We start from the raw sequence: 14,356 nt of genomic DNA on the forward strand, positions 1-14,356 counted from the left end.
CGTTAATGAATTGGCCAATGAAAATTGATTGATTAGATTACATAATATGTATCAATCCGCGATCTCTCCGTGGCACCAAAATCCAAAATAGGTTTAGAGCCATTACTGCCGTTACTTAGTCTGACGTGTTCTGTAGTCGCTTCTACCATCCCTCCAGGGCATCGAATAGGCATACACGGGACTTACATATTCAGGCGCTTACGTTAGTTTTATTAGTATCTTTGATCTTAACGATTGTTTAGCTTTTCGCTCTTATTGCCGAACGCGAAGCATTGGGAATGATGGATCTAGTGGAGTTAAGTAACAACTCCGTCCCACTCGCCAAGCTAGTATTCACCGCTAGGACAGTATTTTGGCAGGGCGTATATATTGTCGACGACCAACTAGTACAATCGGAAGCGGGAACGTAATAATTGAGCTCTATATTTAAGCCTGAAATTTATAGGATATATAAGACTAGACATCTCCTCCGGCCGGTCTGGAAAGGTTTAAAAAATCAATACGAGGATACCAACTGTTTATTCAAACCATTCGCAACAAAGATGGGAAGCCCTGAAGCATATTATCTTCCACACCTCTACAGTGGCCTAAAATTCCATTCCTCTTCTGAGCCTCCCTGTTATGGAGCGCTGGAGACTCCGATCGTCACTACCGGGACCGTCATCGTCAAGCCGCTATACTCTATCATTGTTCAGTACGCCAATGAAATTTTCGCAAACGGGAATCCTAGAGGTTATAAATACCCTCTACCCATTACTCCCGGCGGTTCATGCATCGCTCGCATCGCTGCCGTACCATCAGATGCTACGAGCCTAAAACTAGGGCAGCTAGTATTCGTTGAGTTAACTGTAAGGTCTCGAGAAGACCCTAACATCAAGGTCCTAAGATCGTTCCACGAGGGTCCTACCGAGGCGACAAAGAGGTTAATGCGGGAGTGGTGCAACGGATCCTGGGCCAAATTGATGAACGCCCCGCTCGAGAGTGTGCATGCCCTAGACGAGAGCATTCTAGTAGAGAAGTTAGGATACAAGATTGAAGAGCTTGGATCGCTCTCCCAACTAGTCGTGCCATACGGCGGTCTCTCAGACGTCGATTTGAAGGCCGGAGAGACTGTTTTAATTGCCCCGGCTACCGGATCTTTTAGTAGCGCTGCTGTTCATGTCGCTCTTGCTATGGGAGCTAGAGTCATCGCCATGGGAAGAAATGAGACTGCTCTTGCTGAATTGAAGAAACTCGCAGAGCCCGGAAGGGTCGAAACTGTCAAGATTAGCGGCGATGTGGAAGAAGATTTTGATGCCTTGTCAAAATTTGGGCCGATAGATGTGTATTTTGACATCTCTCCGCGTCCGGCCAGTACGAGTTCGCACATTAGAGCAGGTATATTTGCTTTAAGAGCAGGAGGCCGTATGAGTCTGATGGGAGGAATCCCGGGCGACATTAGCTTGCCCTACTGGCATATCTCAATGAACGGCCTCACGATTAAGGGGACTTTTATGAATACAAGTCAACAGGCGAAAGATTTGATCAAGCTTCTCGAAAGGGGAGTATTGAAGATTGGTACTAGAGCGGGTATGGAAGTAGTAGGCAAATTTAGGCTGGAGGATTGTGAAGAGGCATTTAATACTGCCGCGGCGAAAGGAGGACCAGGAAAGAGTGTGTATTTCACCCCGAACGAAGAGTGGAGTGTTGCCTACAGGTAGATGTACGAAGTAGAATAGAAATGGATATTATATCTTAATAAAAGATATTGGTTTATCAGTATTAAACGGCTAAAATATTACGTAGTTCTTCCGTCGTACAAAACCTTGTTGGTTTCATGACTAATCAGTTACTACCCCTCCATCTGCGTAGTACACATTACCTAACTTCCACATGTTTAGTCTTCTTCTTTCTCTTGACACATTCTTCTATATTCTCTGTATCGCCAATCGTCAAAACGAGAAACCAAAAAGCAAAGGAATAAATCACTTGGTAGATGTAACAAGCGCAGCCACTACGCCACCATCTCTCAGCACGACCTGAACTAGTTCAACGACCGCTTTCAAATTGTCGCCATAGCTCGCGCCCTTGGTCAAACTCCACCTACTCTTCTCCTTCAGTGGTTTGGGGGCATTTTTCTGGATCAACGCAGGAAGTTTCTCATGAAGTCGATTGTACAGGTCGCATGGCTTCTCTTCCTCTTTTGCACGCTCGAGCGACTCGAGCTCCATCCGGCGCCGCATCTCCCCGTATACTATGCCGAGAACATGAAGCAGTGTCCCCGACTCAAGCGTCGCCTCGGCTCCTCGATTCATGACTGCGCGCTCTAGGAGCAGCGTGTTCTTGGCCGTGGTTAGTTGATTCAACTGCTCTGGAGGGGCCCCCTGCGCACGTGCAGTCTTGATTAGCGTGTCGATGTAGTTGATGAGCGCATTCGGGTCATGAAGCAGAGCCGTAGACATTAGCTTCTCCGTTAACTTCGCCAAGAAGACGAGGTCTTTGCGGAGCTCTTCTTGCAGCCCGAGGTAGGCGTCTATGGCATCGAGAAGAGCACCCTCGAGTGTGTTGTTGTTGGTATTCCAACGTTTGATTAGGTCCTTCGGCACAACATACTCCTTGTGCTTTTCGGTCACGATAATGAATTGGGCATTTTTGTGATCGGTCCAGTGGCAATGTCCTTTGCATTCGTCACAGTTGCCGTCAGTCATCGCTGTGCAGTTTTTCTTATCTTTATCGTCAGAAAACACACATTCTTCGTGGCACGTATGATTACACTTAAGGCAAAGTGTAGTCGCCGTGCCGTCCCGCACCGGTTTCTGGACCGACCTATCCTCTTCAACAAGGATTTTAGTGGTCGGGGCGGCTCCAATAGCGTTGGCAAGAGCACCCAGGTTTGCGATGAGAACCTGGGCATCATTAGCTGTACGGAGAATCTTCTTCTCGACCTGTACACATTTGCGCTCGAGCTCAAGGCGGTCTTGCGTCACTTTAGCGCTTGCAGCGGTTAGTATAGCTGGTCTGCGTAGGAGCGTCTGCATCAATCGGAACTGGCCTCTAACAGACATGAGCCACCACTCGCGGACTTTATTTTTATTTCCGACGTCTATTTCGAGCGTAAAAGCAGCATTGTTCACTTCCACTTCGCCGTTCTCCACAGGCCAATTCAGTTCTCGAAGTGCCGCGCGTGCAAGCGGAGCTCCAGCATCGGCGAAGGTGTATATGGTGCGCAAACAGCTCTTCACGTCCTTGGCAAAGAGCGAGAAAACATATGTTGCGATGGGGCTGAGGAAGGTGGAGCGAGCCTCATTCGCGCGGCACGTGAAGATTATAGCATTGACGTGCTCAATGGTCCGGAAAAAGTCAGACATCGCAGCCGTGACGAAAGCATCACGTTCGATGCCCCTTGAGTCCCCATACCCGGGCGTGTCAACGATGAGCAACGTCTTGCCCTCGAAGAGGGGAGAAAGCGGCCTGATACGGTAGCAAGTGACGTATTGAGTTACCGATTGTGATTGCTTAGCACCACGGTCGTCAATGACCATGAGGCGCGCAGGGTCGCTAGGATCGCTGCCAAGCAGGTACGAGATAAAAGCGTTGATTTCAGTGCTCTTGCCATGACCACTGCTGCCCGCGAAGACGGCCACCATAGTTTTGTCCTGGTCTCCAATGTCTGCAGCAGGGATGTTAGGCTCGAATTCTGCGGCGACATCAACGATGCGCACGGCAACCTCCCCCTTGAAGCGGCTATCGGTACAAGTACGGACAGCTTTAGTTCTATGACCTATAAAGAGGGTCTTCCTGCTACCAGATTTGTCAAAATCCCATGGTCTCGAATCCTCGGCGCCTTTCGAAAGCTCGGTGCTTTTTCTCCGGTAAAAGTCGATAATTTTAGAAGCTGTGGAAGGGAGCTTAGGCGTGCGGCACACCACAGGCTCGCTCCAGTTCGAAAGCCCTACGATCGTCTCGACACAGAGCATGACCTCATAGTCACAATCATCAAATAAAGGGGAGTCGTTGATGCCCCTGTCGATCAACACAGTTGTCTCGGAAGCCTTGCAGTGGACTTCCGTGAAAGCCTCGTTCGATGTCGCGTGAGGAAAGGGACCATCTTGTAACGGGTTGGGCCGTGGGCGGGAGCGAATAACCAAGCCGGTTGTCGGGATGGCTAGCCGCTCATCGTCGCTACGTTCCTCGGACCAGGCCGCGGTGATAGTTTGGCCTTTGGTCGTCAGCGTTGGAGCTGTTGGGACCTTAGGAAGCATGCTGGTAACAATGAGAAGCTTTCTTTTATAATCAAGCACGATATCGCCGATGTTGGTCCTTGTGCGCTTTGATGTGCCTGGGCGGTATGCCCTGTCGATACTCGCCACTCCGAAGACGACGCCCGGAAGGGCTAGAACACGCTGCTGGCGCAGATCCACGCATGCATTTCCTAGGTTGGAGACAATCTGTTGGTCGTCGAACCACTCGCAATCATCTTCGTCGTCCTCGTCGTCATCCGGATCATCGTCTCCGACAGCATTGATCCCGGACGATTCAATCTTGCTTTGGAGTGGGTGCCGAGGACGGTTGATTCTTTTGCCACCGAATGACAGCAGAAGCCTCGGCGCTCCTGTATCAGTTAATGATTGAGGTGGCAACCCACTCAAATGATCCTCGAAACCGTCGGCCAGTAGCGAAGCGACAGTTGTACGGAGGGTGCTCGCCTCCTTGAACTTGTTGGCTACAAACTGTTCCGCAATGCTAGTACGCTGCTCGAATAGAGCAATTGCATCACTGAGCTCCTTCATCTTGGTCCTGTGGTCAGTGGTACCATCTCGTAACTCTGGCAAAAGGCGTCGTGCAGCCTGTGTAAATTCCGTTTCTCCTGCAGTAAAGGCAGTTTGGATGTTTGAGATCTGCTGCCTAATCGCAGGAAACCATTTTCGAAATACATCTTGCTCCACGACATTCTTTAGCTCAAGTCGTACCATAGTGCCAGCCTTGAGCGCAGCAGCTGTCTTGGCAACAAGGTTGTCATCGAGCTTACGGATCATGCGGTTCACCTTGTTATCAAGGACTGAGAGCGGTAGAAGCTTGTAAGAAATCGTATTTAGCTGTAGTGCTAGTTTTGCCGGCATCTCACGACTAACGCGGCGAGCATCCTCAATGTTGGAGACGTTCTCTGTCATTGCACCACTGTAGGAGATATTGACATTGTCGAAGATGAATTTGCTCTCATTTGAGTAGTCGACCTTGGCACTGCTACTGACTGGGATTTTTAGGATTTCCACCTTGAGCTCTCCAGAAACTTTGGTCGCTTCCTCGGACGAGGAACAGGACTGAACGAAACTGAGCGTCGCGGATCCGCCTTCAACCACCTCTGCGACAAAGTGTGTGAAACGAGGGTTATCAAGGTTGCGCTCGTACTTCATAGATGATAGGGTCTCCTGCGAGATACGACGCGTGCAACGGACGATGGTACAAGAGCTATCTACCCGTGCCTCAAACCTGCTAGACTTATTATCGTTAAGATATTTGGCCGGACCTGTGGCTTTAACGATACCGAGATCTAGACTGAGTGAGCCTTCGACATCGAGAGCCGCGTTACTGCGGGACTCATCGAGGGAAGTCGAGTAGATAAAGCCGGCGTTCTGCACTTTGTGATCTTCAAGCTCCTGATGCGCGTTGACGACTTTGTCGTCCCACAACGACAGCCCAGCGAAGAGCTGCGCATCCCGTACGTCGTATAGCATGCCGAGCTGAACATCCTGACCGAGCGCAGGCAGTGTTATCACCGCGTCGGAGCAATCCATCATATTACGCAGCGAAATCCTTTTCAAGTGTCTTGGAACAAGATGAAATAATTGCTTTAGTCGGGCCACCGAAGCTTAAGATGGAGCGAGCACGAGCTCTATCTCTTTGAATACTACAAATCGATGGGCACAGCCCCAGACGGTGTACATATCAGAGGAATTTTCCTTTGGGCAGAAATGACGCAGTACAGCATCAATATGGACCTATTGTTTTTCTGCTCTCATCTATTTGTCCGGCAGTTAGCATCACCTCCCCGCAATTCGATACATCGAGTTGATAATTGACAAAACCTTTAGGCAAACGGATATCACTGGCTAACTTAATGCTTCACTATCCACGAGCTATCTAACATTACCTTGCAGGGCCTGGCGAGCTGTTATTGATTTAAAAACGAGGTATTGACTACTGGTCAAATGAAAAGCGTAATTTTCGGCTGCCGCGCGAGCCCGAGGTTAGAAAGGAGAAACTAGCATGGGAAGGTCAGGCGGCACTGTTTTTCACCTATACGCCCAAATTTGTTTATATGCTCTAAGCTATCAGGTAAGTCATATTATCGAGAAGTTGAGCCTCTACAGCTGAGATCGAAACATGTGAGCTTACCCCTTTCGCATGACGTCCCTTTCCTGGTGCCGATACCCCATATTGCTTCCCTGCCCAGTAGAAATAGTAGCTAGGAAATTAGATGCCAGGTTCTGTGCTGCTATAGTTGAGCGTTGTGCGTAGCCTACATTATCAAATACTTGGATAGACCCGTACTGTGAGCGACGTTCTTGGTTCTGTATGCTGAGCTGAAGCTCTGCCTGCTACTTGAAGAAAAGAATGTCTGCAGCTGAACAGCTGAAGATTACGTGTAAATTGAGAACTAGTTTTATCCCAGCCAACCACACAGGTATAAAGATTAAGCTCACTGATTCGCTGCATAGGTGCAGAACAGGACAGGGGAAAGGCTTAGGAGGCTGTGGATAACTTGGCGTCGTCGTATGTAATGACATCAGCTTGGAATGCAAGATGCAATATTATTGTTAGAGGTACATTCCTAGGTGTAGACATCTTCAATCTAGTTCTATTTAAATAGACAATTTCCTTCTTCATTCCCCTTCGTCATCAACAAAACACGACTAGTTATCTTTCAAACCTTACGTAGGTATAGCTTAGCAAGTAAGTCTTTAGAATGTCCAATGTAAACGACTCGAGAATATCGCTAATATGACATGACCTAGGGCTCTGTTGAACAACCAACCACGACCATTGCCGCAAAGTCGACTGCCATCTAAATCAACAAAATGGCGGAGCAGAACCCAAACCTTCAACGATGCCCGGACAAGTGGAAGCCAGCCTTCGAGTTCCTCATCAACGAGTGGCTCGACCCAATGTTACCCAAGACCGCGAAGGCGCGACAGCTGTCGCACATCAGCGAGAACGACATGGATAAACTGGGCATAAAGAAGCCCGCCGACAGAGCGGTTGCAAGGAGCATCCGGATCGACCGACAGGGCAGTTTTACTAGGAACGGGAAGACTTTCGTGAACGTCCAGAGTCAATACAGCACTGAGAGCGTCTTCCATGTTAACGTTCTGGCTGATCATCAGTTTGGCAAAGCTAAGATTCAGGAGGCGATGATGAAAAGCTTGAATACTGTGACTAGTCAGGTGCTAGATGCATAGCTTATATATGCATGGTCGTTACTATACACATTGGTAGTTTACATGAATAGATATTTTAACATCTCAGCCCCTTTCCCCACTTTTTAAACAGCCCCCCTTTTCAAGAATTGACAATGTGTATAATTCGTACATGTTGCCTACCCATATAATATGAAAAGACCCAGCCGTAAGATTTAGACCGACTTGAATGTTTATGCATTGCTGGTATATATTTTGAGTGGATCGGACACTGTTTTTACAGCATGTCATATCCTTCCCCTGAACGCCTTCATGTAGGTACCATACCATATAAATACATCTGCCGCCGTCCTGTCACCCCCATATATACACCCCTTCCAGCCTCCCTTATCCGCCCCTTTTATTCATCCTCTTTTCATCTTCAACCCCACGGCCCTCACAACTCCCCCCTCCTCGCCTCAGAATCCATCCCATCAACCCCGCCAGCAAGCGGCGCCATATCCACCTCCACCTCCATCTCCACCTCCACCCCCCTCCCCTGCTGCTGAAAACCCCTCTGCACAAAAGCAAGCAGCCTAACCGCCCCCGCCGGCGTAACACCCTCGATGCGCCTAGCCTGCCCGACGCTCTCGGGCTTCGCCTCCTTCAGCGCGGCCCTCTCATGAAAACTCAGGCCCGCGACCTCGTCGTAATCGAGATCCGTCGGCAGCCGCAGGCTCTCGTCCTTGAGGAACGCCTGCCGCTCCGCGGCCTGCATGTTGACGTACGGCGCGTATCGTGTCTCGATCTCGACGCGGTACCTCACTCGCTCCGAGAAGTCCGCGATATCGGGTACCTCGGCTGCGAGGTCGTTGACTTTGACGCCGGGGAGCCGGAGGATATCCAGCGCGCTACGGACCTTGCTATCGACTCTGTTCGCGAACCCAGCCGCGTTCCAAGCCGGCGCGCTGCGAACGCAGTCCCTTAGCTTGCGCGTCAGGTCCGCCATCAGCGCCTTATCGTCTAGGAACTTGCTCCACCGCTTATCCCCCACGACGCCCCACCCGCGCCCCATCTCCGTGAGCCGCAGGTCCGCGTTGTCCGCGCGCGTGCTCATGCGGTACTCGCTGCGGCTCGTGAACATCCTATACGGCTCCGACACGCCCTTCGTGATCAGGTCGTCGATCATGATGCCGATATACCCATCGGCCCTTGTAACCTTCACCTGCTCCAACCCCTGCGCGCTCCTCCCCGCGTTGATCCCGGCAATGATGCCCTGGCCCGCCGCCTCCTCGTACCCGGTCGTCCCGTTGATCTGGCCGGCGAGGAACAAGCCGGAGATGGCCTTGGTCTCGAGCGTCGACTTCAGGCTGCGCGGGTCCACGTAGTCGTACTCGACGCCGTACCCGGCCTGCGTCATCTGCACGTTCTCGAGGCCGCGGATCGTGCGCAGCAGCTGCTCCTGCGCCTCCGCCGGGATCGTCATCGACAGCCCGTTCGGGTAGATGGTGTCGTTGTCGAAGCCCTCGGGCTCCAGCCACACGATGTGCCGCTCCTTGTCCCCGAACTTGATGATCTTGGACTCGAGCGACGGGCAGTACCGCGGTCCCCGCACTGTCTCTCGTATGTGCACTGTCTTGTCGAGGTTGGCCCGCGCGATGTCGTGGGATTTCTCGTTCGTGTACGTGGCGTGGCAGAGCAGCTGGTCCTGGACGGCTACGCGATCGTTGAGGTAGCTGAACGGTTCCGGGGGATCATCCCCAAGCTGCTTTTCTAGGATATCAAAATTTATGCTTCCCCTATGCAATCGCGGAGGCGTGCCCGTCTTTAGCCTTCCGAGCTTGAAACCGGCTTCCCTTAGAGACTTGCTTAGGCCGAAAGTTGCTTTCTCCCCTATCCGTCCCGACGGAAAGATATCAAGTCCGATGTGTATCTCTCCGCTTAGAAAAGTTCCGGTTGTGATGATCACCGCGCTAGTTGGTAATACCTCGCCCGATTCAAGGCGCACGCCCGTGATCTTGCTTTTTGGAGGGCCACTAGTAGAGTCTACTTTCTCACCTAAGACAATGTCCGACACGGTATTCGTGATAATGGACAAATTTGGATACGTCTGGAGCTCCTCGCGCATGTGCTTTTTATACAGCGCTCGGTCGATTTGAGCGCGGGGACCCCAGACGGCCGGACCTTTCCTCCGGTTTAGGATCTTGAACTGGACACCGGCCTTGTCAATAATGCGCCCGGCAACTCCGTCCAAGGCATCTATCTCGCGTATTATCGTGCCCTTCCCAATGCCGCCGAAACTAGGATTACACGAACAGACCCCCAAGTTGTCGAGTTTGGGCGTGACTAAGGCTGTTCGTGCGCCGGACCGGGCAGCGGCGGCACTTGCTTCGCATCCAGCATGACCGCCACCTATTACTATAACATCAAAAGGTCTGATTGTCTCCAAATCAGCTTAGGTCCGTGTGCAATGCTAGGGGCAAGTTATATCGCTTACCTCGCATCATGAGCTACTGTGGCAAAATTACTCCGATGAAGGCGTAGGGCGAGGGTTTGTCTATGTGCCGTGCTAATAGGCCGGCTTAAACCCCTAGGTCTCCAGGCTTTCTTCATGTCTGAAGTAATATAACGAATACCGAACTCGATTCGGAGATGTCGTGGTGGAGCATCGTCGTCGGTTTGTCGTTTGTCTAAAAAAGAGAGGGAAATTTCTCGATAAGAGGTCGAAGATAAGGAATTAAGCTTAACTAAGCAGGCGGTGTGGATCTATTTACCCAATACGGTAAGTGGTCGAGTTTCTGCCCGCTATTTACTTCAATGGAGTACTGCGCAACCTCGGAGCTTTTAATGGTGTGCAACCTTGCTAAGATTAAAGCCAATGAAACCTTCAAGAAACTGTTTATTTTGACGTTCATTCAATGTGAACCTATCAAAAAGTGCTTAGGTATGTTGAGCTGAAAGAAGTAAACACTGGTAATGTATTTTTCCTAACTGCCTTAAAACCCCGTAATATACAAAGCCACATGTTGATCATGTGCTGACCTCAACTCCCATTTATCTATTTTTTCTGTGACGTTTGGAACTAGGTGGTGTTGCGCATAATTTATTTAAAACACTATTGACCTTTAGGCTTATCCTTCTGGGACAGGATCCTGACAGCATCTTTGCTAAACACGTAGCTCAGACCGCTCCAAACAGTCGTCGTAGCTACCAAATACCTGCCCTCTCGTTAGCCAATACGATGATAAACTAGGCGTAGAGAAAACACATACTGGAACACCGTCATGGCCAAGCTAACATCCGCGGTAACAAACGGCGTCACCATGGTGGTCCCCATCAGCCCTAGTTGCAAGAATGTGTTGTACTTGCTGATGGTTGTAGGTTTCACTTCCGCCGACGGTAGAGAGAAGTCCCAATACCGCGTGAAAGTCTTCGGCGGCGGGAGAGATATCCATCGGTAGTATATAGCTGAAATAGCCAGACCGACATCGCGCCCGAGGATTATAAAGGCAAGCCAAACTTAATTGGTTTTAAGTTAGCATGTTCGATGGAAGGGGTTGTATTGTAATGAGACAGGATAGCAAATATACTAGTCATATCACGTGGTACTTCGTATAAAGGTTTAAGATAGCCTTACCCGGTAGTGCACCCTTGTAAGCCAGGCACACGGTCAAGATTGTCATGAGCATCTTGTCCGCCATCGGATCGACCACGCTTCCGACAACAGTCTGAAGTTTCCATCGGCGAGCGATCCAGCCATCAAGCAGGTCCGAGACTCCCGCGTAAGCAAATAGACCCAGAGCCCACGCGTTGGCGTCGTGGAGGATAGCGTAACCGACGAAAGGTGCGGCTATGAGGCGCGAAAACGTCAACAGGTTGGGCACTGTGTATATGTTCTCATGGATCGTCAACGCAGGTATTACCTTAGGGATCACATTTCGGATCCCTCGAGGCTTAGTAGTAGATGGTGGCCCTGACTGTGCCGGCTGAGAAGAAATCCTGAAATTCTAGTTAGTTGGAAGGCCTAAGGCAAAGTATTTTCGCGGACTTGGACAGTCGGAGCTGTAGATATTCATTATGGGAAAATGGCAAGCTTATGGGCTAAGGAGAATGACAACATAGTAAGGACGACATACTGATCCTTACTCTTAGTCTCATTCTTCTCTTGGAAAGACCTGTTGTATTGGGAAAAGCACCTCCTGGCCCCAGATCCACGCCAGATAGAAGCTCTAGAACTACCTTTTGCAGCCACGTCGAATTGTGAGCATGACCATCCCCTCACACTGTCCCTTGGATCCTCTCCAGTCACATTCAGAGCAGCATTTGGAGGCCCCAGATGGTTTGTACGTATGCTATACAAGCACCTTGTCCATCCATATGGAGCTGCATTCGCCGGATTTCTTGTAGTTGTTGTGAAGCCACTAGAAAACGAATTCCTGCCTAGGCTCAGTCTCGAACTCAAGCTCGGACAGCTGCGGGAAGCATGAGCGCCGCCGCGGAATGCCCGTGAACTCATATCGAGCGTATCATATTATGGATCAATCGCAAGATCCACCGGAATGGGGCTTTTATTGTCCGAGAATGAAATAGGAAGATTGGTGATCGAGGATAGTACGCTCACAGTTGAAAGAAGATCTTTCTGGCACCGTGTTTGAATCAGCTAAAATCAGACATCACCTTACTCGCCCCACTATATTGGCTGCTATGCTTAGTAATAACCCTAAATTGGTACGCAGGTACGAGGTAGGTCAGCAGAAAGCATGACATAATATGGTCCGAGCGTCTTATCTATTACCCCTATTATTCTTATCTCTTCAGCCCCTGAACCGCCAGTGTTAGGTACTCACATATCTCTGGTGTAGGTACATGTATCGTATCACGAGCATCTTGTCGCCAAATTGTTGTTATCGAAGCTCAAATATTCATTTCTATCAAAGTGCAATTGTCGCAACTGTCACCAGCACTAGCGACTATTTCATCCACTGGGTAACCACCTAACCCCGCATAGTAAAGCCTGTATCCACGGTAGCCCGCAGCAAAAAGCATGTGCTAATGCCCTTTCCCCTCCCTTCCCAACCGTACGCTCATAGGACATCTCAATGACTTTTATCTGAATGACTCTTCCCAGGTGGCACATCTGACAAAGGAAATAGTGGAAAAAGCATAGGTACAAAGAAGCAATCCCATCATCAAACTCCTGGTTCCGCATGGCTGTTATGCGATCTTCTATGACCGATACCAGACAAAGGGAGAGAAACCGGAGGTATCGAAAACCTATCATTTCCGAACCTCATTAAACACCAACGCCGACGCCAGCCCATTGTAAATCTTCCCTTTTTCTTGTTTTTTCCGCGCGCTCCCATATTTCCCAGCTGGGGGTATTTCTTTCCCCTCCAAATCCAGCAGGGTGTCCCATGTAACCCCACACTGTACCGTAACGCCTTGCTAGAGAATCAAGCGGACAAATCGCACACTGACGTTGTAAAGTATGAAAAGACATAAGGAATTTTCTCGATTCGACCGATGGAATCCGAAGCTACATTCGTGGTTGCTTGTTGTTGTCATTGTTGTTGTTATTGTTATTGTGGTTGTTCAACTCGTCCATCGACATGTGCTGTAGTACATTTTGTAGGCCACTAACCTCCGACTTGGTCATTCTGATAGTTGTTAGTTTGATTAGGATTATCTTCGGGGTCGTGTGGCATTACGAACTGTTGGAAGTTGTCGCTGCTGATGAAACCGTTTGTCCATTCCTGCCCAGGCACCATATTTGACGTAGCCTCCGAGTCATCGAGACCTAGAGGCATGGGCGGGGGCGTAGTCTCTTGACTAGAAGATACATTGTGCGTGTTGTGTTCAGGCAAAGAATTGCCGTAGTCAGACTGTGTCTGGTGAGCACCCCGAGCATCGTAGCTGTTGTCCAGTTGATTGACGAATGCAGCTGAATGGCGCCCAGGAGGTTCGGTAGTATACATATCGCCGTTCCCCCCTGTGCTGTTATGATCATAGGAATTGCGGTGGTGGTTTGAAGGGGTGGCTGCCGCTGCCGCCGCCGCCGCCGTTGCCGATGATTCAAACATGGCGCCGTTAGAATAGGATGACTGACTAGTCATACCATGATTTCCAAGACTGCCGCCATTGCCAAGGAACTGGGTTGAACCCATTGGAGCTCTGTCAATAGGGCTGATGCCCGAATAATCCAGGTGGCCCATTCCATTTGCTCCATGTATATTCGAATGACGGCGAGAAGCTAAGGGCGTTGGGTGAGGAAAAGCCACTGAGGACCGTGGGGTCATGCCGTAAGGTAGACTGCTCGACTCGTAATTGTAGTTTGGCGTTGCAGGCGGAGCGTATGCCACAGGAGGCGGCAAAGTCGGGGCCATGGTAGGAGCCATGGTATATGTTGTGACATATTGTTCTGGTCCCCAAGTAGGCTGCGTGAATGACGGCATGGTCGGCATCGACATCGATCGTGATCCTGCACTATTCACGAATCCAAAGGAGTGATTCATCATGGCGTGTCGGAAATGCGGCTCAGTCATCAAAATTTCCTGGTCGTCGACTGGAGCCCTAAAGCTCCCTGAGGATATTAGGGGCCCGCGAGGTACGACGCCTCGTAGGCTAGGGTCGTGGCCTGGCGTAACTAGCCTATGATTGATAATATCATCAATGCTATAATAGGACACCATGTGGTGCTGTATGCCCTGGTAGGTAACGCTGATAGTCTTCTTGACCAACCCCTCTTGCTTGAATTGATATGAATCAATGAGGGATCCGACAAGGGCTCTTTCAGCATCGTTGCGGCTGTTTGCCATGTTGTCGAAGTTGGACATAGAAGTACCCACGCTCAAAGAGGTACTCATGCCGTTACCGACGGAGTTCGATCGTGAACTGTTAAGGGGCTTTGCGACCCCGCCGTCCGGCTTTGAGCGCTTCATAGCTCGCTTCTTCTCGCCGGGTTGGAAGGGTTTGTCGAGCTC

The 14,356-nt window shown here is 50.1% G+C and overlaps 4 protein-coding genes across 4 annotated transcripts; 1 reads left to right on the forward strand and 3 right to left on the reverse strand.

The window, feature by feature from the left end:
* The first annotated feature begins 135 nt into the window (after nucleotides 1-135).
* On the forward strand, nucleotides 136-1,727 carry F4807DRAFT_410371 (alcohol dehydrogenase GroES domain-containing protein). Its single transcript, XM_047996617.1, has one exon. It carries the CDS (start codon nucleotides 543-545, stop codon nucleotides 1,698-1,700), a length of 1,158 nt encoding a protein of 385 aa, XP_047857795.1. The 5' UTR covers nucleotides 136-542; the 3' UTR covers nucleotides 1,701-1,727.
* Nucleotides 1,725-6,178, reverse strand: F4807DRAFT_257179 (uncharacterized protein). The gene has a single exon (XM_047994451.1). It carries the CDS (start codon nucleotides 5,775-5,777, stop codon nucleotides 1,965-1,967), a length of 3,813 nt encoding a protein of 1,270 aa, XP_047857796.1. The 5' UTR covers nucleotides 5,778-6,178; the 3' UTR covers nucleotides 1,725-1,964.
* A 1,655-nt stretch (nucleotides 6,179-7,833) lies between these two features.
* F4807DRAFT_449931 (glucose-inhibited division protein A subfamily) lies at nucleotides 7,834-9,989 on the reverse strand (the record flags this gene model as incomplete). Its single annotated transcript, XM_048000070.1, has 2 exons — nucleotides 7,834-9,811; nucleotides 9,874-9,989. 2 exons carry the CDS (start codon nucleotides 9,987-9,989, stop codon nucleotides 7,834-7,836), a joined length of 2,094 nt encoding a protein of 697 aa, XP_047857797.1.
* A 272-nt stretch (nucleotides 9,990-10,261) lies between these two features.
* On the reverse strand, nucleotides 10,262-12,208 carry F4807DRAFT_410378 (uncharacterized protein). The gene is made up of 4 exons (XM_047996618.1): nucleotides 11,513-12,208; nucleotides 11,014-11,375; nucleotides 10,649-10,895; nucleotides 10,262-10,594 (listed from the first exon to the last, which is right to left on the reverse strand). The coding sequence occupies exons 1-4, from the start codon at nucleotides 11,890-11,892 to the stop codon at nucleotides 10,492-10,494; spliced, it is 1,092 nt and encodes a 363-aa protein (XP_047857798.1). The 5' UTR covers nucleotides 11,893-12,208; the 3' UTR covers nucleotides 10,262-10,491.
* Nucleotides 12,209-14,356: the final 2,148 nt, after the last annotated feature.

The sequence above is a fragment of the Annulohypoxylon truncatum genome (assembly GCF_022578515.1).
Source record: "Annulohypoxylon truncatum strain CBS 140777 unplaced genomic scaffold F4807scaffold_4, whole genome shotgun sequence".
Classification (NCBI taxonomy): domain Eukaryota; kingdom Fungi; phylum Ascomycota; class Sordariomycetes; order Xylariales; family Hypoxylaceae; genus Annulohypoxylon; species Annulohypoxylon truncatum.